Source organism: Macrobrachium nipponense, chromosome 45, assembly GCF_015104395.2.
Source record: "Macrobrachium nipponense isolate FS-2020 chromosome 45, ASM1510439v2, whole genome shotgun sequence".
NCBI lineage: Eukaryota > Metazoa > Arthropoda > Malacostraca > Decapoda > Palaemonidae > Macrobrachium > Macrobrachium nipponense.
The window spans coordinates 37,084,256-37,110,727 of record NC_061105.1 but is presented as its reverse complement, the minus strand read 5'-3'; the positions used below and the strand labels follow the sequence as shown (position 1 = coordinate 37,110,727).

Here is a 26,472-nt window from a genome sequence, read left to right as displayed (position 1 = left end):
GGAACTCAGCTTCCTCCGTATGACTCGCTACCTCCGTTCTCGATGAACAATCCATGGAGAGTAGCGTCATACGCCCCCCTTCCAAGACGGTCTCATTTCCATACCGGAATTCGGAACTCGAAGGATAGAGGACTTCGAGTTCTTCCCGGTAGACCTCCAGCCTCCGTTCATAGGCTACGCAAGGCTACAGCTTCAGCCATGGTTCGGGATGATAGGGTGCCTAAGGAGACAGTCCTCTATTCACGAGGACCAGGCTCAGAGAGAATGGCTCAGATGTTTAGAGGACATGGATTGTTCCAATACCAGGATACAACCTTTCAAGAGTCCCTTTACCATTTTCACAATGGATGAGAGACCCGCTCCCGTTCCTGACAAAGATCGCGAGGTCTACCATCCCCTGCGGCCCAGAAGGGGGGGACCCATCCTCAATTGAAGGAAGCAGATCCCACATCTCCGTTGCTCCCCTCAGCCGGAGAATTGTGGGAGGACTTGCCAAACACCTTCTCAGCTGGCAAACTCAAACCGGACTGTGCTATGGAGCAGTTTGGTGAAAAGCTACCAGGCTCCCAGATAGCCTTATTCAGGCTGAATTTTGACGCAAAGTCGCGACTAGCCAGATCAATTAACTCTATGGCTATGTCCGAGGTCAGGCAACCATAGCTTATGGCTCAGAACCGCTTTTTAAGCTCATGACCAAAGCACTGACTCAAACGGTACAGTCGGATATGTTTGAGTTTGCCACTGCTAGAACGAATTGTCGGAAGCATGTCCTACAAGAGGCAACCATTCGACATGAACCGAATAGGTTGCTCTCGTCTAACATCTGGGGAGCAGATCTCTTCCCAGAAGCTATGGTGAAGGAAGTTCAGTCAGAGGCTACGAGGCTGAACCAGAGTCCTTAAGGACCGTTGGGGCCTTACAGCTAAGAGGAGACAAGGACCTAACACCTAAAGGTGGTAAGGGTCGGGGGAAACCTAGGCGCTTCCATCCTTACCAGAAGAAGCAGTCACGCTTTCCCATCAGCAAGTTCCAGCGGTGCCCTTAGTGCAAACAGCCCAACCTTCCACCTCTAAGGCTCAATCACAGCCAATTTATGTGATATCCCCTCAACCTCAGCCCTCCAACCTCTTACGCCATCTCTCCAGCTACAATCAAGCCTTCGAGAGTCAAGCTTCACAGAAGTATGACCGCCTCGGGTAGGGAGGCAGAGGTAAGCGTTCCTTTCGTGGGAGAGGATCGGGAGGCCCCTTTAACAGGGGAAAGCACTTCAGAGGAGGCCGAGGCGGTTACCAGGAAACCAATGAAGAACTTCAGGTAGGAGGGAGGCTGTTTCCACTTTCGCCACCGGTGGAACTTCAGCGAATGGGCCTCAGAGCATAGTGTCAAAAAGGCCTGGTTGGAGCTGGTTGACGAACCCGCCACCTCCATCCAGACCTTTCCGTCAACTTCCTTCCAAGGAATTTTTTTGTTGACAGAGTACGCAGAGGACCTCCTTCAGAAAGGAGCTATAGTGAGAGTCAAGAGATTAAAATTTCAAGGTCGCTTGTTCAGCGTGCCAAAGAAAGGCTCACAAAAAAGAAGAGTAATCTTAGACTTGTCCCGCTTAAACTTAGCCATCCGCTGCGACAAGTTCAAGATGCTCACGATCTCACAGGTGCGGACCCTACTTCCCCGTGGGGCCGTCACCACCTCTATCGATCTTACAGACGCCTACTATCATATCCCTATTGCAAGACACTTCCGTCCATATCTGGGTTTCAAGATAGGAGACCAGACATTCTCCTTCAAGGTAGTTCCCTTCGGACTCAACGTGGCACCCAGGGTGTTCACGAAACTAGCGGAAGTGGTAGTGCAAACACTCAGATCACAAGGGATTATGGTAGTAGCGTATCTCGACGATTGGTTGATCTGGGCGCCAACAGTCGAAGAATGCAACAGAGCCACACTGAAAGTGATTCAGTTCCTGGAATATCTAGGCTTCAAGATAAACAGGACCAAGTCAAGACTCACTCCAGAGGTCAGACTTTCAGTGGCTGGGCATTCAATGGAATCTATCCTCCCACCTACTCTTGTCGATTCCATCAACCAAAAGGAAAGAAATAGCGAAGTCAGTCAAGCAATTTCTAAGTCACAAACTGGCGTCAAGGAGAGCTCAGGAGAGGATCCTGGGTTCTCTCCAGTTTGCATCAGTGACAAACGTCTAATGAAAGCCAAACTGAAAGACCTAACCAGAATCTGGCGCTCACGAGCAATGTCAGGTCCAGGGACAAACTATCCTCAGTCCTCTGATTCTAAAGAATCGACTTCAGCCGTGGGCGAAAGTCAAGAATTTGTCAGTGTCAGTACCCCTTCAGTTTCCTACACCAGGGATTACCATCCATACAGACGGTAGTCCCTTAAGCGGTTGGGGAGGGTATTCCCAGGTCCAAAAGGTTCAAGGAACTTGGTCACCTCAGTTCAGTCAGTTCCATATAAACGTACTGGAGGCAAATGGCAGTGTTCTTGACTCTAAAAAGGTTGCGCCCACCAAAGTACTCCCACATAAAGCTAGTTCTGGACAGCGCAGTGGTTAGTACATTGTATAAACAGAGGAGGCTCCAAGTCACGGTCATCTAAATCATGGTGATGGTAGCCATCTCTCCCTTGGCAGACAAGTTCAGTTGGCATCTCTCCTCCACTCACATGCTGAGTGAGTTGAGCGTCATAGCAGACGCGTTATCCCGATCAGTACCCCTAGAGTCGGAACGGTCTCTGGACAACAGTTCGTTCCAATGGATCCTTCAAAGAGTCCCAGGGCTACAGGTGGATCTCTTCGCATCCCAAGCGAATCACAAGCTCCCCTGTTACGTAGTCCCCCAACCTGGACCTCCTGGCCTATGCCACGGACGCCCTGGCTCTGGACTGGAAACAACTGGAAGAAGATTTATGTCTTTTCCTCCAGTGAACTCTTCTCATGAAAGTGTTAAACAAAACTCAGGACGTTCAAGGGTCAAGTGGCTCTAGTAGCCCCAGACTGGCCGAAGAGCAATTGGTATCCCCATAATTCTGGAGCTGGGCCTTCGTCCTCTTCGGATCCCCAATCCCAGGCTCTCCCAGTCAGTACAAACGAAGACTGTGTTCGCTTCCTCAGGGATTCTCAAAACCCTAACTTATGGATTTCATGAAGTTTGCGGCAAAAAGAGATGCGAATATTGACCCTCAGAATATTCTCTTCTTGGAATCCGATAAAAGGGATTCAACTTTGAGACAGTATGATGCTGCTGTCAAAAAGTTAGCAATCTTCCTGAGAGAATCTGATATTAGAATCATGACAGTTAATTCAGCTATATCCTTTTTCAGATCCTTGTTTGAAAAAGGTTTAGCAGCTAGCACGATTACGACAAACAAGTCAGCCTTGAAAAAGATATTTCAATTTGGGTTCAACATAGACTTGACCGGATTCCTACTTCCTCGTCTATCATAAGGCATGCTGTGAGGACTTAGACCTTCTGTAAGGCCTACGTCAGTTTCATGGTTCTTAAACGATGTTCTAAACTGTCTTCAGAAACCGATAATGACACATGCTCGTTTATAATGCTCTTAAGGAAAACCCTGTTTTTATTAAGCTTAGCTTCAGGAGCAAGAATTTCAGAACTGGTCGGCTTTATCCAGAGATCGGATCATATTCAATTCCTTCCCACAGGGGAAGTACTACTTTCTTTCTCCGGAACGTAGCTTTTTAGCAAAGAATGAAGATCCTTTGATGAGGTGGGAACCTTGGAAGGTACTACCCCTTCCACAAGATGTATCTCCTTGCCCAGTTACAACCTTACGAGCCCTTTCTGTCCAGGACCTCCTCATCCTCTTCGGGTCCCCTCTTTAGGAGGGAAAAAGGTGGAACTTTATCCATTAAAGGCATCAGGCAACAAATCCTGTACTTTATTAAGCAAGCCAATCCTGACTCTTCCCGAAAGCACATGATGTCAGGGCAGTAGCCACCTCAATTAATTATTTCCAACACATGAACTTCGATGAGTTGAAAAAGTATACCGGATGGAAATCGCCGACAGTGTTCAAAACGCCATTACTTAAGTCCTTGGAAGCTCTGAAATTTTCAGCAGTAGCAGCGGGAAACATAGTTTCCCTGATTCTAGTTAATTTGTAGTAGAAGATTCAGTCCTCCTTTCTACCTGCTTCACCCAACAGTTCGTCTATTCCTACCGTGTTCATTTACATTCACCTGGTGTCTTAGCTGCTTTGATGATGATGTAGTGGGTGCCCCTTATTTTTTGCTAGGGACACTCACAGATGATTATGGATTTTGATCTCATGGATGTTACCCCCTTATTTTTATGCTAGGGGATACATCTCAATTATAATGGTTACGGGTTTGTATATTAAGTCATATGCATTCCTTACATATTATCATTGTTGTTTAATTTGGTCATTTTTAATTGCTGTTATATATTTGATACATGCCTTTACACAGATACTATTTTGTTACATGTAAGCCAATTTACCTCTGTACATATGTAATTACCTTATGATAAGAAACATGTTTAGAATTAAGGGTAATTTAAGCATATTTCTATTTTGTATCACTGTGTATTTGTATCTTTTTAGCAATTATACTCTTTTTTATATTTACTTTATTTTTTATTTGAGACCTATTCTGTTTTATTTTATTTCTTTTGTTACAATCTTGTGCTATTTCTCTGGTACGATTTCGCGCAGCGACACGAGCTGAGCCCAGAAAAGGGATTTTGACGTAAGGAAAAATCTATTTCTGGCGATTGGCTCGTGTCGCCAGCGAAATCCCACCCTACCCATCCCTTCGCCCAAGATTGTCTGCTAACTTCAGGATGGCCACTAGAGGCGCAGCAGTCGGCAGCATGGGATGGATGTAGTAGTAGTACGAGCTGCTCACTCTGTGGGTCGGCTCTCCTCATGGAGGGTTTTTGTTGTGGGAGATTTCTATTGGTATTTGGCTCGTGGTAGTGGTCTCACTCGCCTAGTGTTCATACCGACACCTTCTTGGAGGGTGAGCGAGCAGTTATACTGACCTTTTTTTCTTTATTTTATTTATTCTCTGGTATGTGTTAGTACATTTACCCTAGAAATAATAGATTAAAGGATATTTCGCTGGCGACACGAGCCAATCGGCCCAGAAATAGATTTTTTCCTTACGTCAAAATCCCTTTTTTAAGAGTTTTTTCAATTGAATTATAGGTACATGTATATAAAATTCACAGCCATGAACAACTATTCACCCTCCTCTAAAGTATGCATTAATATTCTTAAAAATCACTAAACACAACTTCTGTATAGAAGTATGATATTGTTAGTATACAATAAAGTTTTGTACATACATACCTGGCAGATATATACTTAGCTTATGTCTCTGACGTCACGACAGAAAAATTCAAAACTCGCGGCACACGCTACAGGTAGGTCAGGTGATCTACCTTACCCGCCGGCTGGTGGCGGTGTAAGAACCAGTCCCCCTTTCTTGTCAGATTTTTCTTCCACCTGTCTCCTGAGGGGAGGCTGGCGGGCTGGGCCATCAATCGTATATATCTGCCAGGTAAGTATGTACAAAACTTTATTGTATACTAACTATCATTTTTGTACATGAACTTCCCTGCCAGATATATACTTAGCTGATTGACACCCTTGGTGGAGGGAAAGAGACATACTCACCTAGAAAGTGGGGACAACACATGTTAAAGGAATAAAATATATACCCTTGGTTCTTACCTGATCTAGGCAGAAGACTTCATAGTTACTGTCTATTAGTCTGCGTTGCCTAGAGAGTTTCAGCGAGGGCGTGACCTGTAGCTGAAGAACTCTTTGGGTCTACCAATGGGAACTGAGTCCACTTACTTGGCAGAATCCAAACAGGGTCTGGTCAATGGGGATCAACCCGCTTATGTGACAGAGCCTATCACTACCAAACGCAAGGAGCCTCAAGCACAACCGATCACCTAACCAATTACAAATATTAGTATACGAAAGAAGGAGCTGCCTCCTGCAACCTCCTTCGTACAACCAAAAAACTCAATATCAAAAACTAACAGGGAAAAAGATTAAAAAGGATGTGTTTCAGCTCCCTGCCCCAGCACTGAATCCGCCGATACGTAAGGGCCTAGCCCAAAACACTTTTCATACGTAATCGATACGTCTTTTAGGTAGTGATTGGAGAAGACTGATTCACACCTCCAAAAAGTGGCCTTCATGAGGTTTTGCAATGACATGTTCTTCTTGAAAGCCAAAGACGTCGCGATGGCCCTTACTTCGTGCGCCTTGACTTTCAGAAGACTAAACTGTTGCCGATTGCAAGATATGTGGGCTTCTCTAATAACATTCCTGATAAAGAATGAGAGGGCATTTTTAGATAAGGGCCTACTGGGGTCCCTTACTGAGCACCAGAGATTGCTTGCATTAGCACCAAGTCTTCTCTTCCTCTGAAGATAAAATTTCAGGCTTCTCACTGGGCAAAGAGATCTCTCCTCTTCTGTCCCAACTAAGGAGGATAAGCTTTTAATTTCGAAGCTCCTGGGCCACGGTGAAGATGGGTTTTCATTCTTGGCTAGGAAAGCCGGAAGAAAAGAGCAAACCGCGGAGCCTCCTTGGAAACCTACCTCACCTTCTAGAGCCTGCAGCTCGCCGACTCTCTTCGCTGAAGCTAACGCACAGAGAAAAACTTCATCGAGAGGTCTCTGAACGAAGCTGTATGGGGAGGTTCGAATCTTGAGGACCTCAGGAAGAGCAGTACGACATCTAGATTCCAGCTAGGGACTAAGCAAGAGGTTCTTTTAACAGTCTCAAACGATTTGATTAAGTCATGGAGGTCCTTATCTTCGGATATGATTAATCCTCTGTGACGAAAAACTGAAGAAAGCATGCTCCTGTAGCCCTAGATGGTAGAGACTGCTAACCCGCATTTTACTCTCAGGAAGAGAAGGAAATCTGCTATCTGAGTCACAGAGGTACTGGAGGAGGAAACTTTATGAGTCCTGCACCAACGTCGAAAAACATCCCACTTCGACTGGTAGACTCTGGAGGTGGAAGGTCAACGTGCATTGGCAATAGCCCTTGCAGACTTTGCTGAAAAGCCCTTAGCTCTGACGAGACTCTTGATAGTCTGAATCCAGTCAGACTGAGAGCGGGGAGGTTCTTGTGAAACCTGTCGAAGTGGGGCTGTTTGAGCAGATCGACTCTTAGTGGAAGGGATCTTGGAACATCCACCAGCCATTCCAGTACCTCTGTGAACCAGTCGTGGGCGGGCCAGAACGGAGCTATCAAAGTCATCCTCGCTCCTTCTGAAGCTGCGAACTTCCTTAGCGTTTCCCCTAGAATCTTGAATGGCGGGAATGCGTAAAGATCCAGGTTTTTCCAATCCATCAGGAATGCATCTATTGCCACTGCTCTTGGGCCCGCAATAGGGGAGCAGTATAGATCTATCCTCGCATTCCTGGAGGTCGCAAAGAGATCGAGATGGGGCCTGCCCCACGTCCTCCACAGCTCCTGGCATACGTCCGAGTGCAGAGTCCACTCTGAGGGAAGGACTTGATTCCTTCTGCTTAGCAGATCCGCTCTGACATTTCTTTCTCCCTGTACGAACTTGGTGAGAAGACTTATCTTCCTCTCCTCCGACCACAGGAGGAGCGATCTCGCTGTCTCGTACAGGGAGAAAGTGAGTCCCCCCCTGTTTCCGAATGTAAGCCAGGGCTGTGGTGTTGTCCGAGTTGATCTGAACTGACTTTCCCTTTACGAGGGGTTCGAAGGTTTTGAGAGCGAACCAAATCGCTGTTAGCTCTTTCCTGTTGATGTGCCAGGACACCTGATCCCCCATCCAGGTGCCTGACACTTCTCTCGACCCGAGAGTAGCTCCCCAACCTATGTCCGATGCGTCTGCATATAACACTAGGCTGGGGTTCCGAACATGCAAGGAAAGGCCTTCCTTGAACCGGAGAGGGTCTAGCCACCAACGGAGATCTTCCTTTACCACTTGTGAAATCTTGAACGCAAAGTCTAGACCTTGAGATCTTCGGTTCCAGTTCCTCGTCAGGAAGAATTGTAGGGGTCTGAGGTGCAACCTCCCTAGAGAAACTAATTGCTCCAGCGAGGAGTGTCCCCCCAACAGACTCATCCACTCCCTCGCTGTGCATACATCTTTCTCTAGAAAGGTTGCGACCTTCTCCGCACATCGGGTTATCCTCTCTGGGGAAGGATACGCCCGAAAAACCTGAGAAGCCATCAGAATCCCCAGATAGATACGATCTTGACTGGGGATTAGCTGTGACTTCTCGAAATTCACTAGCAAACCCAGAGAAGCTGCTAGATTCAACGTTAAACGTAAGTCCTCCAGACATTTCTCCTTGGACTTGGCCCTGATTAGCCAATCGTCCAAGTAGAGGGAAATCCTCACTCCCTCGAGATGAAGCCACTGAGCGACGTTCTTCATCAGCCCTGTGAAGACTTGGGGGGCTGTGGAAGGCCGAAGCATAGGGCCCTGAACTGAAAAACGTTCCCTCTCCACATGAATCTTAGAAATTTGCGTGACGAAGGATGGACCGGCACGTGGAAGTAAGCGTCCTGAAGGTCCAGTGACACCATCCAGTCCCCGGGACGAAGAGCTGCTAAGACTGATGAAGTCGTCTCCATAGCGAACTTCCTCTTCTTCACAAAGACGTTCAGGGCGCTTACGTCCAGAACCGGCCTCCATCCTCCTGAGTTCTTAGGAACAAGGAACAGACTGTTGTAGAAACCCGCGGAAAGAGGGTCCTCTACCATCTCTATTGCCTCTTTCTCCAACATCAGCTCTACTGCTAGAACGAGGGCTTGATTCATGAGAGGGTCTTTGTATTTGGCCACCAGCTCCCTTGGTGTGGTGGTTAAAGGTGGTCTCGAAATAAAGGGAATGAGGTATCCCCTCTTGATGATAGCGAGGGACCAGTTGTCCGCCCCCTTTTGTGCCCAGATGTCTGGAAAATTCAGAAGTCTGGCACCCACAGTTGTCTGGAGGACACGAGAGCTATTTCTTGGCCCTAATAGACTGAGAGAAGGTCCTTCCTCTTCTAGGTGGTCTCGAACCTCTGGAGGAAGAAGTGCGGGACGAAGGGCCTCCTCGAAAGGGCTCTTGCCTACTCTTGAGTGTCCTTCTTCGTTTTCTGCTGGAACGAAGATTTCAGGATCCTAGCTGAACGAGCCAGCATATCCTGCGTCGCTTTTGCTGACAACGAGCTGGAAATGTCATTGATTATTTTCTTCGGGAAGAGTTGCGGAGAAAGTTGAGAGTACAACAAGGAAGCTCTCTGTGCATGGGAAACAGCCTTGGTAAGAAAGGAGCAGAACACCGCCCTTTTCTTTACTACACCTGCGCCAAAAAGTGAAGCTATCTCCCCGGATCCGTCTCTCACTGCCTTGTCCATACAAGACAGCACCGCATGAAGGTCTTCAGGAGAAAGTGTCTTGATCTTGAGTCCTCTTAGCCATGACTCCAAGGGTCCAGTCAAGAAAGTAAAAGCTTCTAAGACCCGGAACATTCCCTTCAGAAGGTGATCTAACTCGCTCATACCCCACGTCGTCTTCGCAGAATTAAGCGCCGAGCGACGTGCGGAATCAACCAACGAAGAGAAGTCCGAGTCTGCCGAAGTGGGAAGAGTCAGACCCAAGGGCTCTCCTGACTCATACCAGAACCCCATCTTTCCCATGGGCTCTCCTGACTCGTACCAGAACCCCATCTTTCCCATAAGTTTGGACGGGGGAAAAGAAAATACGGTCTTCCCTTTCTCCTCCTTCGAGACCAACCAATCGTCGAAGTTCTTGAGAGCCTTCTTCATCGACACTGTCGGTTTCATCTTAACGACTTAAGACTTCTTAGCCGTACTGGTCGTTGAAAATAAGGACGGAGGTGACGGAGGAGCAACGGCCGAAAGAGACTCCCCAAAATCTTGCAAGAGGAGGTCGGTCAGTCTCTTGTACGACGAAACTGAAGCATCCTTGGGCAAATCTTCCTCAGAATCCCCAAGATACTCTTCAGACGAATGACGCTTAGAAGTTCTACTGCAAGGAGGAGAGCTTTTCCTCGGAGAGCGCCTACTAGGCGAGCGCCTACTGGGAGAATGTCCACTGGGAGAGCGCCTACATGGAGAGCGCCCACTGGGAGAGCGCTTACAGGGAGAGCAACTACAGAGAGAGCGCCTACTAGGAGAGCGCCTACTAGGAGAGCGCCTACTAGGAGAGCGCCTACTTGGAGAGCGCCTACTTGGAGAGCGCCTACTTGGAGAGCGCCTACTTGGAGAGCGCCTACTTGGAGAGCGCCTACTAGCGGAAGCTCACCTGTAGGAAGCAAAGTCTAAGTCCACAGATGAGCGCCTGGACAAGGGAGAGCGCCTATCAGGCTCTCTGCGCCTGCTAGGCTCTTGGAGCCTGCCATCCTCAATACGCCTGCCAGGCTCTTGGCGCCTGTCAGACTCAAAACCCCTACCAGGCTCTTGACGCCTGCCACGGGGAGAAAAAACTTCCACGGAAGAGTCCCTGTCCGAAGCACGGCGCTTACAAGGCTGTGCGCCTATCCAATCGGGAGTGATCAAACTGAGAGGAATGCCTCCACTGGCGCCTACTAGGCTCCGAGCGCCCGTCAAAAGGAGAGCAGCTACCAGGCGAAAAACTCCTCCTTCGCTCCTGACGAGTAAGAGGCTCTCGACGCCTGTCAAGCTCTTGACGCTTAACTGAAGAGGAGCGGAAATCCTGAGGAGCGCGCCTGTCAGGCTCCTTGCGCCCGACATGCTCAATACTCTTGCTGGGGAGAGAGGAGAGCCTACTCTGAGAGTGATCCCGAACATCAACCTGCACTTCTGACGTCCTACTACGAGGCTCAATAACTTCTCTGGCAGGAGGAGAGCGAGCAGAAGAGACGTTCTTTGACTTCTTCACCGGAAGCGAGGCGTCCTTCCGACAATGAGAAGACCCGGCAATAGAATCTGCTAAAGCCGCAATCTGCGCCTGCAGACCCGCCAAGATGCGCGCAGGAGACCTCTTGAATTCCTCTACAGGAGACTTAGTCTGAGACCGAACAGGAGAAGCGTAAACAGAAGAATTCTTGGCTCTCTTGCGTTCCACTTCTGGTTCTTCCGCGAAGGATTCGGGGCTGGAAGGAAGGGCGCAAGGTGCTTTCCAGGGCCTCTTGAGAGGGCGAGACGTCGACTACCGGGGAGCGCTCCATCTATGCTTAGGAGAAATGGCGACGGAAGATGAAGAGAAACACTGGCGCAATAATTCCTTCTTGGCTCGATCCAAGGCAGCTGGGGAACGAGCAACAGGATCTGCCGAGGGGACGCCTGACCGGTGGGGGTTGGGGGTTCCCTAAACCTTCCTGCGGCTTTCGACTTTCCTCCTCCACTGGGTCTGGGAGTCTGGAAGAGGTCTAGGCCTGGAAGCGTTAGTGAGCACTGTCACTCTTACCTTGTCGAGAGCGAGCGAAGCTCTCCTTACTCCTGATCGAGGCTCTCCCGGAAGCAACTTCCGAAAACGAATCTTCGGGTTCAAAGCTGGGCGCAGGGGCTGAAACAAGAGAAGGAACTACTTCTGCTACAGGGTTCTCAACGTCCATTTCACTGACTCTAGATCTACTTGAGCTCCTTGAAGAAGCCTTGCGCGCCCTATCCTTCTCCAACTTCCGTAAATAAGAAGATAGAGCCTTCCATCCATCTTCATCCAAACTCTCGCACTCTTTACAAGGGTTAACGAAAGAGCATTCATTCCCCCTACATACCATACATACGGAGTGAGGATCCAAAGCAGCCTTTGGAAGCCTCACTTTACAGTCACTCACTGAGCAAACTCTAAATAAAGAAGGTTTCATAACCTCAGAATCATCCACGATTATTAATCCAAAGAAAAATCCAAAAGAAAATCCAAATAACAATCCAAAAGCGTATGCCAAGCCAACAAACAAAGGGTACTTCACCAAAATCCAATTCGTCGGCAACGAGAAAGAATCTAACTATCGTAAGGACTGAACAACAGGTGTTGTCCAGCCGGCGACAGAAAAAAAATCTGACAAGAAAGGGGGACTGGTTCTTACACCCGCCACCCAGCGGCGGGTAAGGTAGATCACCTGACCTACCTGTAGCGTGTGCCGCGAGTTTTGAATTTTCTGTCGTGACGTCAGAGACATAAGCTAAGTATATATCTGGCAGGGAAGTTCATGTACAAAAATTAAATTTTATTAAAATGTGGCCTGCGTTTCACATGTAAGGATGAATCGCCATCACACACAAAACAAGGGTTTATAACATTAATCTAATTTTTATCATCATCAAAAAAGTTTAAAAGATTAAACCACCAAATCTCGTTTCTAGACTGTTGTGCAAAATTTATTGTTGTGATAACACTGTTCAAAGCTAAGTTTTCCATGAAGTAAACACACATCCCTATATATCTTGTACATACTATTAGAATGCGTACTTCCTTTTCCAATGATAATTTCACCACTTTTTTGGATGGTTCCATTTCAAATGTAAAAAAAACAAAAAAAAAAAACAGCCATACTGAGTATCATTTCCATCAACTACATACAGAATTAAAGTCACACCGGTGCAAGTGCCGACTTTAAGAGCAGCAAAACCTGCTTAAACTTTTACCAACTAGTCGAGGTAACTCAAAAAGAAGAACTGGCTCACATTCCCTGAATTAATGGTTTGATCAAGATGCCAAGTAACCAATAAAATTTCCACAATCTGTAGAAAAGCTAAGCCTAACATGTAGAACAATATAACTTCGGCAGTTGTTCAGGTGTAAAGCAGGAGAGCAACCACTTTTTAATCTACACTAAAAGCACAACAGCAGCAAATTTACACTGTTGAAAACTACAATTAACCAGTAAACAGTTTCCCTCAAATCATGCATCAAACTATGGTACACTATTGTACATAGGTATTTCAGGTTTTACACTATACCATTACTATCAGCCCATTTTCATAAAACTCAACTTCAAATACAGGTCTAGCAAAACTTACCTTGAAGGATCAACTTTCAACATTGCATTGGAGAATGTGGAATTTTTGGTGTCACCATCTAAAGCAATTACACGGGGATTGCTTTCTGCCAGCTTGGCCAAAGCTGTACCATAAGCTTGTCTTGTTGCTACCTTGTCACCTGGAAGGCACAAGGTAAAGGAGAGTAATTTAGAAAAGTTGACAATTTACTTTGGAAACCTGAACAATAATTATCACAACTTTGGGGGAAAAAAAGAAGAAAAAAAAGAAGGGTAATAATAATGGCCTAGGCAAATCCATTTACAAAACTCATGTATTAAAAAAAAAAAATTTCTTCTGATTTTCATTATGGCTTCCCCTGCATCTATGAAAAGTGTTTTAACTGTGGTCTGGTTAAACTAAATGATGGTAATTCACAAGACATTGTCTACTCGGGACCTTTTGAACCTTACATTTCCTGATTACCTCTGAAATACTCCAAAAAATCTCTACAATTGATCTTGATACATATTAGTTCATGGAACTAAATTGTCTGAAGAATCTAACCAAACTTGCTACTTTATAGACAATTCATAAACCTTTATGCTTTTTTATTTATCCAATACTTGTGAACATCCCACCTCCTGCCTCCTAAATTATTCTCAATTGTGATCTTCAGGGTTCTGGGTCGTCTTCCTCTGAATTTACCATCTACCTTAACAGGACGCACCATAGTAAGAACTTTACCCTTTGTCTACTTTGATTTTACTTACCTTCCTTTATTTGCATTCAATTACAGTAATACTTTTTCTGTCACCTGTAACTTTTCAACACAATGGGATGCCTGTTATTTAAAGAGTGTTAACATGAATTTCGAATTGGCTTCCATTTCAATAAATTTGTAAGAGCAAATTAAGAAAAGATGAGGCAGCATGTTCTAGTGGTGGAAGATCAGGCCTTAGGGACAGGATGAAGCAGGCAATGATATTAAGGAAAGACTGCCACATATAAAGTTCAAATAGTTTCAGAAAGTAAGTAAAAAATTTTTTGTAAAAGTAAACTTTTTGCACAAGCCTCTACTACTTTATGGAGCAAGTAAAGACAAAAAAATAGGCCATTTTGAAAAGTTAAGACTACACACTCATGGTCTGAGCAAAGTGGGAAATATATATAAAAAGCCAGTTTGTTTGGACATGCATTGTGGCAAGAACAGCAATTAGTATTCAGCAAAGTAAATGTGGAAATAACTGGCAGGGCATGAATATACCAGATCAGATGGGAATTCAGGCAGAATACAACACTCATTTCATGCCTAACCCAATACATGCCTAACCCAATAAAAGGAAACTAAAGACTAAAACTGCCAGTTGCCTTAAATTTGAGTATGTATTAAAAACCTAAAATCTTTCTAAAGCAAATTTAAGGCCATGTGCAAGTCCTCCTCAAAAATGTCTTGGGTAACCTTATTCCAAGACTATTTGGAATATTGATATCTGCAGGTCTTTTCTTTTTAAGAATTAGATCTTTGTATATCGCACCCAGCTCTCCTCAGCCTCAATTTGCTGATTGGTAATTGCAACTAATCCAATGACTTTTCCATGACATGATGCTATTTCCTCTCTTCCTGGGGATATTAACAATTTGCAATATTCAGTTCTTCCTCCTGCCAGACTTTAGACTTTTTTCTTCAAGTTCCAAAATATCCAGTCTCCTAAGTGCAGTTTTAATCACATGCTCTAAGGTCAGAATCCAACTTATGCAATCTCTTATTCCTACTTACCTATGCCAAGTAAGGGCCATTAGGTTAGTAGGTCTGTCACCAGATTGCTGGAATGACATTGACACCTACATGTACACTTATTTGATGTGAACAAAATGTCATGTCTAGGTATGTTCTTTTCTCTTGCTCTCTAATCTAGTACTATATCCTTTAACTTACTGTATTTTCATTAAAGATATCAGAGTACATCTAGAGTAGACAGACGAGTTTTCTAACTATGACTAGAGGAAAAAATAAATCTACCATATTACAGATTGAAAAAAAGTATAACTACAGAAAAATTAAGTTTCTTACACATCCTTCCTACATAACACTTTTTCTATCTTTAACACCTTCCTCTTTTCCCATGACTAAAAATCCACAAGTTTAAACTGGCAAAAGTGTAATATGTACATAGAAAACTCTTTGGGATAGCTGTCTCTCATTGCTTTTACAACTAAATTACCTATTGACAATACTAACCAAGCTATTTGAATAAGCCACAGAATAGTGTAATACAGTAACATGAGTACTGTGGCATTCAGTAGCATTTAATTTTTCAAAACTGGCTGTAAACATATGTCCCACAAACTGAGACAAGTACAATATCCACCTATTCTAAAATTTTCTACCTCGGTATAAAATTTAAATTACTAGTTGACCTACAAACAAGCAGTTCAAAATTACTAGAAGTTAACTAGGATTTTCTCAAAGCAGAAGAGTAAACATTAGCCACTCCAACAGATTAACCAAAAATTTTAAGGAGTGGGAGGCATATGGAGTTACGGTTCCAAACAAGAGCACAACTCAAAATCTACTGTGGTAGCAACTTCACAAACTTTATGATCTTTACTCAATTATGTGTTATTTATAACAAGACTTGTACACACTATAGACATTTTGATTAATCAGACTCAAAACATACCCCAACCCTGTTGTCTATTAACTGACAACTTGAACTTACCCATATTGTAGCTAGGAGGAGATTTTAGAGTAATTCCACTCAAATCTACTGAAGGGGCATCATCTTGCAATGGTTTCTGGGGTACCAGTTGATTAGGACCAGCATTCTGAATCTGAGCTTCCACTGCAGCAATGACTTCTGCAGCTTTACCACCCAGGGGCTTTCCATGCCAGTTATCTTCATCCTCAATTGATGGGAAACCTTTGCCCTTGAAGGTTTTTGCTAGGATAGCTGTGGGCTTACCCTTTGCTTGTGCAGCTTCATGGAATGCCTGAACAAACAAACATACAACAATTTACTCTAAACCGCCATTACTTATTTATACTGTAATGAAGAATAGTGCTGGTCAATGTGGAGCCCATGAGGAAATGTCTCAGCTCATAAGAGATGAACTACAGGACACAAACACAGTAACATTTGACAGACAAACCTGAACTGTGAAAACTGCTGGATATCCCCAGATGACCAAACAAATACTAATAAAAATACAACACAGCTTCCAGAATAACCAGAGTTCATCTAAATCGGCTGAAATTTACCACTCTTGCTATCAGTCAAGTTCTCCTATAACTAACTCTTAATGGTCTTTTAGTAACTGATTCTCTTAACACCTCATATCAGTAACAATTTGACTTTGTAAATGAAGCTCAAATCTATAAATGAAGTTCCAAATCAGTATCATTAACTACAAAAACTAGCATACGATGCATTTTCTTTTCTTTTCTAGAAATAAAATGTGATTATTCAGTCAAAATGGGCTATCATATTATCATACTCAAATACAGTTCAAAACCTTAAGATCTCTCCCAAGTCACATTTCAATATTTCTTCCAGCACCAGAGCTATTTGCCAATGGAAGATTAACTACCACTACAACTTTCTATAAAGCAAGTAAAAAGCTTACAAGCATGATTATTTTATCTTACCTAACTTAAAAATATTTCTGCAAATATATATCAAACTCAAAAACCTTGTTTTCTGCCCCTCCCCCCCATCCCCCTAAAAAATCATGAGTTTAAAGGGTAGGTCAATCAATTACAGTTATTTTTGCTATCACTGACACTTCTGTTCAAAGTTGTCAACTGTTAAAATAACTTTAAAACACTTAAAATATATCCCTAATGATATTTTACTTTTCATTAGTACTTGTATATTTATATGACCTATTACATATACGTAGTACAAAGAAGGACAAACTTGCACACTTACATTGCAAGACATTTTACAGTTTTCAGCATGCAAACAATAAGAAACAACTAGGTTTATCACATTCTCATTAATTTATATAGGCCTACTGGTTCACTTCAAATTAACCTTATGCATTAGTGATGTCAAAATATTAATTATAAAATTGTAATTTTCCCTTGCATACAAACTCAAGTTCCTTACATGGGGAGTTTGCTTGTGAAAACGAGCTGGAATGACCATTCAAACTTACTGAAAAGGTAGTCAACTACTGGACAAGCATGGGAATGTTCTGCCCTCCTGAACTTCACTTGGCCTTCAGGACCAGGTTCCAGAGTGAGGGTAGGCTGAGGCTGGCTTTAAATGTAAAGAATTTTGGGTTTACATTTAAGGAAAAATACACTTAAAATTTGCTATTTGTTCCAACACAAAAACTACAAACCTTTGTTCCTTATATAGGAGACATTCCCATTGGTGGGAGGAATTTGGGTACTCTTTTGAGCTTTCATCACCTGGAGATACCAGATATGAGCAGATGAAACAGAAGGCTGGCAGGTCCGGATATTACTTGGCACGGACACATGGGAAGTCCAAGATTTTGCCAGGGACACAACAGAAAGCCACCTGTTGCTATGTACTAAAATGACAAAATGATAATAGACATATGGTTCAAAGTTGCCTTCCAGGCAAGAAACTTTTTCTCTACGCTAAAACTGAAGTAAGCATGGAGAAGAAAGAGGCCCCAAAGCTACATGTTGTGCCAAACAGTAGCCAGGTGTAACCTCACACCCTGGAATCTTTAAGGCAAACTTCTAAACCATATAGGTGATTAGGGACCAATGTCCTTTTTACGTTTCTCCAATTGTAGAGTTATGTCAAAAGGCTCTAGCTGTCAGTTCTAAAGCGAGAGACATCACTATGCAATGCCCAGTGTCTCCTATCGCTCATTGGATGCTCTCTACCATGAAAGCATCCCTGAGGGAAAACTTAGTGGAACTCCAATGTCAAGTCCCCATCATCCTGTCAGTTTCAAGTCACCTGAAGGCACAAGCTACGAAGCCGAGATGTGCTCAAGCACATAATTTTGATATCATTGATGCAGAATTTGACTTTATGCTGTTAAAATCTGTTTTAAGCCTTAACACTTCTATCTTACCAAATCTTTTTGTCCACTAACTCCTTAATTTCATTGTTTACAGCCAAGCTGTATTTTATGTTTGGGAATGAAATGTATTGTACAATAATTTCAATTGTATCTTAAGAAAATTAACTTTTAAACATAGAATTAAGGTTTTTCCCTTCAATAATAAAATAGAGTAACTGAAATGTGAGTCTTTGAGGACTATCTAGGTTTTCCTTTTTTCTTTTTGGCTACCTATGGAATAAATATATCTAATGAGATTTAAATATACAGTATCTACTGTCGTGGAATTCATAAAAAATCACAGTATAATGAATATAGTTCAAGGCTACAAGATTTTAGTGCCTAGTTTAACAGGAAATATTAGGCAGATAGCAACACTAGCCATATCACTTTTTTTGGTGCTGCCAAGAAGATGACGACGACGACCTTTGAGACTTTCTGTACCCTTCAGTCCTTGTAAATGTTGATAAAAATACCGAATCGATAATTAACCCTTAAGACCTACCTGGGCTAAAAAGCCAATTTAAGAAAAAACACATCAATGTAAAGAGGAAGACATGCAAATGCACAAGGTGTAAAAAAAAAATTCTGAAGAATCCTACCTACCTTCCATGTTAGGTTGATAGTGACTATTTACAAACCGGCCCCCCCTTTTTTTTTTACAAGAGAATCGTAAGTTTTACCAAGTTAAGTTTTTCTAATAATTTATTTTATTTTGTAAAATTATAATTACGGCTCACACAATATTATATCGGATATGAACTAAAATCAGTAACAAATTCTGAGTATTTGGTCACTTTGTTTGGTTTATGTACAGCCTTCTTGAGGGAGGATTCCCTCTTCGGCAGGCCCTTGTATTTATTTCTTTTTTTAATTTGCCTTTTTCTTGTATGATCTTCACTTCAAGTAGTATTTAGGATTTAAGTTTACCCTTCTCATTTACTGATATTTTGCCAATCTCCTGAATCTATTTTTGTTTTTTCCAAGTTTTTCCAATTAGGAAATCTTACAAATAAGTGTCCGTCTCTTATTTAAACCTGTTCAACTGGCAGTTATTTTACTCATAATTTGTTTCTTTTCATTTGCTGCTGTGCTCTCTGCATGTAGATCTGATCAAAAGCACTTTTTTGGTCTTGAGTGATTCTGCGTAAGTTTTGTCCATATTAGTCATAATCTTTACATCTTTACCAACATTGACAATTTTGCATTGAATTTTGTCTATGTTGGTCATTACATTGTTAGTTTTACTAGCCGAATCCTGAATCAGCCAGGCTAATACCTCTGTATTGCTTTTATTTTTAAAAGTTCATCTTCAATGAGTTTCATGTATGATGTTTGTTCAGGCCCCTTGCTATTGTTGCAGATGTACAATATGTTGTCACTCGAGAGCAAGGGTGTGTATTTCCTCTCAATTCCTGAACATTCCTAGTGGAACTTTTAGAAATAAAAGCAACACAGAGGCATTAGCCAGCTGATTCAGGATTCGGCTGATTCAGGATTCGGCTAGTAAAACTACCGATGTAATGACCAACAGACAAAAATATGTTGGTAAAGATGTAGATTATGACTAATATGGACAAAACTTATGCAGAATCACTCAAGACCAAAAAAGTGCTTTTGATCAGATCTACAGCAAGTTCCTTCATAGATAACTTTCTCGGAGCAACCACCACAGGTTGCCGACTCTCTCAGTTTGGGTTGACTCCTCTTCCTCCAGTGTTTTCTGCATTGTTCCATCTATGTGCTCTCCTGATAATTTCTTAAAAAATTCTTATGTTATTCTAAGCTTTCCCTTTCTTGTTTTAAATTCTACAATATTTCATTTCTCTTTTTCCTTTCTCTTCATTGTATTCACTTTGAACATGGCGCTAGACTTACAATTTACACAGAGCACTTCTCAGGCACATCCTACGGTATTTACATAAATTTACAGAGATCAAAGATGCAGTAACTTTTTTTTTGGATTATACATGCTTTTTCTAATATTTCTTTGCAAAAATACAATTGTAACTGCCATACTATCATAGAAGATAAGAACTAAAACCAACAGTAACCCCTGGGTATACTTGATGAAATAAATAAAAATATGCCATAACAGGAAGAGAAACAACATGGCCCCCTTTAAGTTAAGATCACCACTAACTCCTGAACCACCTCCAATAGCAAATTGAGCCAGTCTCAAAGTTGGCATTCGTGAATATATGGGCAATAGAAGTAACTGAACCTCTTTCCTGCCCAATTCCTCCAAATTGATGGTGTGTAATACTGATCCTCACCACGAGCGAATCCGTCAACCACTCAAAAACTGTTACTGCTACTTATGTGAGGGTACCTATCCATTAAGGGTTAAAAAGTGCTACTCACTTAATTTCACTTCCTATACAAAAGCCTACAAATACAAACATACCTGAAGTAAAAAAGTGAAAACTACTTCGCAGTGCATACACAAGGACAGACAAACTAAAAATATTGTGGTACATAAGTTCAAAATGCCATGCAGTTAAATACACTACAATCAAAGCATGGATCACAGCCCATTATTCAGCAGCATTATGTGAATAAAAGTCCTGATTCTGTTCATGAATCAAATTCTCAAATACTGTCCCCGGTTTACAACGGGATTCTGTTCTTGAAATGCGTCTTAAGCCAAAATCGTTGTAAGCCGGAAAATCACCAAAAATCATATAAAATCATAAGAAAACCTTACTTTTAATGCTTTAGGTGTATTAAAAACTATGTAAACTGCATTTTCATTGCAGTTTTCATTAAAAAAAACCTTCAAATATTGATTATTTTGCCTTTTTGGAGTTGCATTTCTTCTGACAGATGGGAGTCGTAACTCTGGAACGTGTCATAAACATGGAAATAATTTCGGATGAAATTGAAAATCACTGTAACCTCAGAACTCACCTTGCACAGAGCCTCAACATCATGACCATCCACAACTAGAGTGTTGAATCCAAAGCCCTCCAAGCGCATTCGATATGTGTCCATGTCATGCTGGAATGCTGTTGGCTCTGACTGTCCAAGACGGTTGATGTCAAAAATAGCAACCAAATTGTCTAGCTTTTTTATGCCAGCGAAGCTGAGAGCTTCCCAGATACTTCCTTCTGCACTTTCTCCATCACCAATCAAACAGTAGGTCCTGAAGAAAAGTTTATCATCAAATTAACAACACACAAATGTACTTAGGAGCTCAGTAAGATCATATGGTGACCTCAAATCTAAAATCAATCAATGTACACTGCATTTACAAGCATTCACAGTATGTATGGTACTTCTGTCCTTTAATTGTTTTGAATGCTGTAGCAAATTATTTCTTAAAAATTAAGTCTTGTAAAATCCAAATTTCAATGACCAAAAAATAATTTAAATAATGTAAAATGTAGAGTATATACAGAATTTCTAAATACCTTTGTAACTGTTTCTATATACTGAACTGTTATTTACAACAACTACTAGTTTCCAAATAAAGTAAGCCTTGTATAAAAGGTCTTCAATGTTTGTGCAGTGAAAATTGATTGAATCCGCTATCTCTGGCGGTCAAACATGTTTTATTCTATTTTCTCTCCACAAAAGCTGAAAATCTCTTCAAACAAGGCTTATCTAGCATATGCTACAACAAAGATAATAAACATTAATTAAAATTATGAATTGTTATTCACATGGACCACCTAACAAATCACACGAGTTCAAAAATTATTACTAAACAAGTGACATCCTTGGGTTGGTCCTAGTTGTAGGATAAAATTGTTTTGAATAATTTTCAACTCTACAACTTTACTAGACAATGTACAAGCATTTTAGATACACTACAGGTGCAGAAAAACTATTCTGTTCATCACAACACACTTAACTGGTCTAAATTTTCTTTTATGAAGTCCCTGTGGCTTTCAGTTGCCAAAACCAACCATGTTTAACTCCAATTTTCACCGGCTTTAAAATTAAAACCCTTTAGGCAGATTAGTCCAAATGGTGCCTGGTTAAATTATATGTTACTACAAAATTACTCAGCATGAGAAAAGAGCTACCCACTTTACTACCTTTATAGAATTAATAACTTGGCAATGCCATTGCCAAAGCCTATGACCCAGTTTTTGTTATTCTATAAAGTTCTGAACCTTACCTGTAAGATGCCTTGTCGTAGTACTTGCCAACATAGGCCATACCACAAGCAACTGACAACCCCTGACCAAGGGATCCTGTGGCTACATCAACAAAGTTGAGCCTAGGAGTTGGGTGACCTTCCAAGTCATTGTCAATCTTACGAAGATTCATCAGCTCCTCTTTGGGGAAGAGGCCAGCTTCAGCCCAAGCTAGATAGAAAAAAATGTCACTTTGTAAAACTGAACACTGCACAAAAAAGGAATCTTGGGTTTCATGACTACACAGCATCTACAAGAGGTTACACACTCCATTCAACCAACTGTAAACTGTGTCAGGCAAATAATGATTCAGAGAAAAAAATTAAACCATAAATGTTATTTAAATACTAGTGTTTCAATAACTATGCTCACTTTTAAATCAAGCATTTCCAAAACATCAAGCAGTTGCAGCGCCTTAGTGTTGTATTAACAATTACTGAACTCAATGCTTACAGAATATCAATTATTACAAGGCTTCTTTGTTTAGACCATTAAAGTCTTTTCATTAAGAAATGCAACTATAACTGCTGCAATGCCTGGCAATGTAAATGGCCTCTGAAATCCCTTCACTTAAGTATGGTAATGATAAACCAGAAGAATACTAAAGTTTAAATATCACATAACAATGTATAGTTTCTGAAATAATCAAATTCCCAAACGAGTGGGTATTGTACAGTAACCAAGCAAGTACCAAGGATTTTTTCATGTGAAACAGCAATTAAATTGTCAAAATTAATGAATTAATAAATTGCATAAATCACCAAACTAAAAGTTACGATGCCCAGGGAAAACCAAGCCAATCTGCAAAGAAACAGATGAACACGACAGTAAAGATAGGGAAATGGGCTGAAGTAACTAACTAAATGGGAGATACACGGTTCAATGGAAAACTTAGCATCCTGCTGGGGGTACAACTTGGAGGACGGGTACAACTGAAGCCGTGCATACTTTCTGAACTGGTGTCACAGGTGCCTCAAACAATACTATAACTGGCTATTTTAGGATAATTCTGGCACCAAGGTACGGCCTTAGAAAAATTGCTCGAACAACATTTCTGGCAGGACAGTACAATTAATGGCAATAACTAAGCAATCGTCATATTGGAGGAAGAACTGGATATAAGATCACATTTTCAAATATCACACTGAGCAAGAAGTGAATTTTTTGGACTGGCGACCTGTCATGTACTGAAATTTATTGACTTTATGAATATGCAACTTAGCCAAATTTTAATATATAGCTCAAATTAAAAGTGATGTCTGAAAACCAACCTTCTGCAAAAGTTTAGGAACTGGGCAGAACATAACGAAACAGCCTCGCCAGCTATGTGTAGATGTAACCTTTATCATAAACGGCATCAAGAACTACGTTTTTTCATTAAGCCTAACGCATATTCGTCATCAACACTATCAAAACTAACGAACACCCACAACAAGCACTCAAATTTGAGGTCTCTCACCGTAGAAGCTTACCTGCATAAAGGATAGGGGCTGCATGGCCCTTGGAGAGGATAAATCTATCAGAGCTGGGGTCCTTTGGACTCGACAACTTGTATCTCATGGTATGGAAGAAAAGGACAGACATGATCTCTGACATGGAGGCACATGATGTTGGGTGTCTGAAAGCATATATTACATTACATTAACAGAAGTTTGATTTTTTTGCGACAAGTTTATAAAACTGTTCTATTAGTGAAAACTACAATTATGCAATTTCTATATTTAATAAGCATATGACTAGTAACACTACTTCAACCCAGGGAGGCTAGAATACCTTAGATCTGACATTTTCATTCGTTCTTAAAAACTGAACTCACCGGTCCTTTAAAAGGAAAAAGTTTCTAAAAATATAAAATATTCATCAGTAGAAAAAAAACTGCCACTAGTCACTATCAGTATGACAGACCATATATGAATTTCTTTTAAAGAAAACATTGCATTCAAATTCCTGGGGCTAGTCCAGTCCTGAAAAATTCCCGAGGCTCAACGTCAATGATAAACAGGCCTTTCACAGGATGGAATGTTAGCCAAAGAAAAAAAAAATGGCGCACGAGTAATTTCAAAGCTTGCATCGAGGATGAAAATCAGAGAGAGAGAGAGAGAGAGAGAGAGAGAGAGAGAGAGAGAGAGAGAGAGAGAGAGAGAGAGAGAGAGTACTTTAATCCACGAAGTATGCTCTTTGTTAGCACCTGCTTGTCAACATGAAATACTCGAAAAAGACTTTAAAACTTAACCAAAATTGACTGACAAGAACTGGGATTAAAGTTCAGAGGATAATCATTAGGCATTCGTGTCTGGATTTAATACACTGCAAAAGTAAGATTATAGTAACCAACCATTAAGAGTAACCGACTAAAAATCCTAATATAAGCTGATGTAGCCAGAGAAAATTGAAGTTTTCGTAACAGTAAACTTACAATGAATATGAGGAGATAACCATCGACGATTACAATACAAGTCGTCAGTAAAGTAAACTTGAATATATTTCAAGACTATTTTACTATTGCCTGTCCTTTTAACATTAGTTTTGTAGGCTTAACCCACTTCAATTTACGAGGGCGGAGAATCTCTGGCGTAACCGCAAGGAAACCAGCCTACCTAGAGAGAAAGAAAAAGAGAGCTGGCTCCAATACCACCAGTTACGAAGGAGCCTCCAACGATGTTCCACCACTTCCTGCATATGGTTACCACAGACCATTTAAAATAACGGCCTCCCCGGTTAGTGAGATGGGTGGACGATAAGAGGGATAGGATGGGGGTACTACGGATGGAGTTGGAAGGCCTAATTATTCAAGTGTTACGATACCGGCCTTTCACGTATCGTCTAGTGACAAATATTCAATATACGGCTCATCTTCATACGCAAGGAAAATTTGACATTGACATTTACCAAAATATACAAATACTATGCTGAATTTGAAAATAATACATTGTAATATATATATATATATATATATATATATATATATATATATATATAATATATAATATATATATATTATATATATATAGATATAATATATATATATAATATATATATATATATCTATATATATTATTATATTCAGCCTTCAAAAGCCCTTTGTTGGGTGGAGGCGTTCCCCAGGTTCCTCCACAGATCTCTATCCTCCATTGTCCTGTGTCAACTGTCGTTTTTGTTGGATCCAAGTCATCTCGCCAGCGGGTTTTTTTTTTTTCTTTTTCTTATCTTCCTCTGTTTCTTGTGTATCCTCGTGGCGTCCAGAAGGTTGTCCGTGATGTCCATCTATTGTCTGTCATCCTGACAACGTGCCCTGCCCAGTTCCACTTGATCTTACTGATAGTTTCAAGGTTATCATTTACTTTAGTTCCTTGGCGTATCCATTTAGATGTTTTTCTGTCCGTCCATGTTAGATCTAGCATCACTCCCTCATGTGCCCTCTGCATTGCTCGTCATGTAAGTGAAAGCTTTTCTGTTAGATTCCAAGTTTTGTCCCCATAGGTGACAGTGGGGAGGATTCACTGATCATGAACTTTTAAGATGAAAGGAATCTAATTATTTTTTAACACTGCCCTGGCTCTTTAATCGCCTTCCAACCGAGGGTTATTCTTCTTATTATTTCGCTCTCTTTGGAGGCGCCATGTAGAGAGATTAGTTTTCCAAGGTAGATGTAGTGGTCCACTTCCTCAATTTGTTGATTTTCAGTTTAAAGTACGTCCTCTGCATTTTCAGTGTATTCATTACTCATGAATTTGGTCTTACGATGTTCACGTGGAGGCCTATTGATTTGCTTGCTTCATTGAGCTCTGTGAGCATTTGTTGAAGCTCTTCTTTGGTGGGGGCAACGATAATGATGTCAGCAGCAAATCTTAGGCGACTTCGGTATTCTCCATCTATTCTTATTCCATTTTCTTACCAGTTGAGATGTCTGAAAGCTCTCTCTCTCTCCCTCCCTCTCCAGGCAGGCAGTAAACAGTTTGGGTGAGCTTTGTCACCTTGTCTGACTCCTCTCTTGAGTTAGAATGGTTCCGAGTCCTTGTGGAGGCGAATAAATGATGATGCTTGGTCATAGATGCGACGGAGGACATTGATGAACAGTCCACTCCCTGTTCTTCCAGCGCCGATATGACCACCTCAGTTTCGACAGAGTCAAATGCTCTGGTGTAGTCTACAAGTGCTACTACTAGTGGGATTTTATATTCGTTTGTTTTCTCAATCATCTGGTTTACTGTTTGTAGATGGTCAATTGTGGAGTAGCCTCTCCTAAAGCCCTCCTTGTTCCCTTGGCTGATTTTCATCAAGCTTACTTGCAATTCGATTAGTGATATCAACTG

General features: G+C 41.7%; 1 protein-coding gene across 2 annotated transcripts in view; it reads right to left on the bottom strand.

Annotated features, from left to right (window-relative positions):
- The window catches only part of LOC135214483 (transketolase-like protein 2), an 89,202-nt gene that overhangs the window by 29,536 nt on the left and 33,194 nt on the right, over nt 1–26,472 (bottom strand). For both annotated transcript variants that reach the window (XM_064248836.1, XM_064248834.1), the window contains exons 2-6: nt 23,632–23,777; nt 22,141–22,330; nt 20,925–21,159; nt 15,686–15,956; nt 13,005–13,143 (exon numbers count right to left, since the gene is read on the bottom strand). In XM_064248836.1, the coding sequence (XP_064104906.1) occupies nt 13,005–13,143; nt 15,686–15,956; nt 20,925–21,159; nt 22,141–22,330; nt 23,632–23,777 (981 nt within the window). The remainder of the gene's footprint in view (nt 1–13,004; nt 13,144–15,685; nt 15,957–20,924; nt 21,160–22,140; nt 22,331–23,631; nt 23,778–26,472) is intronic.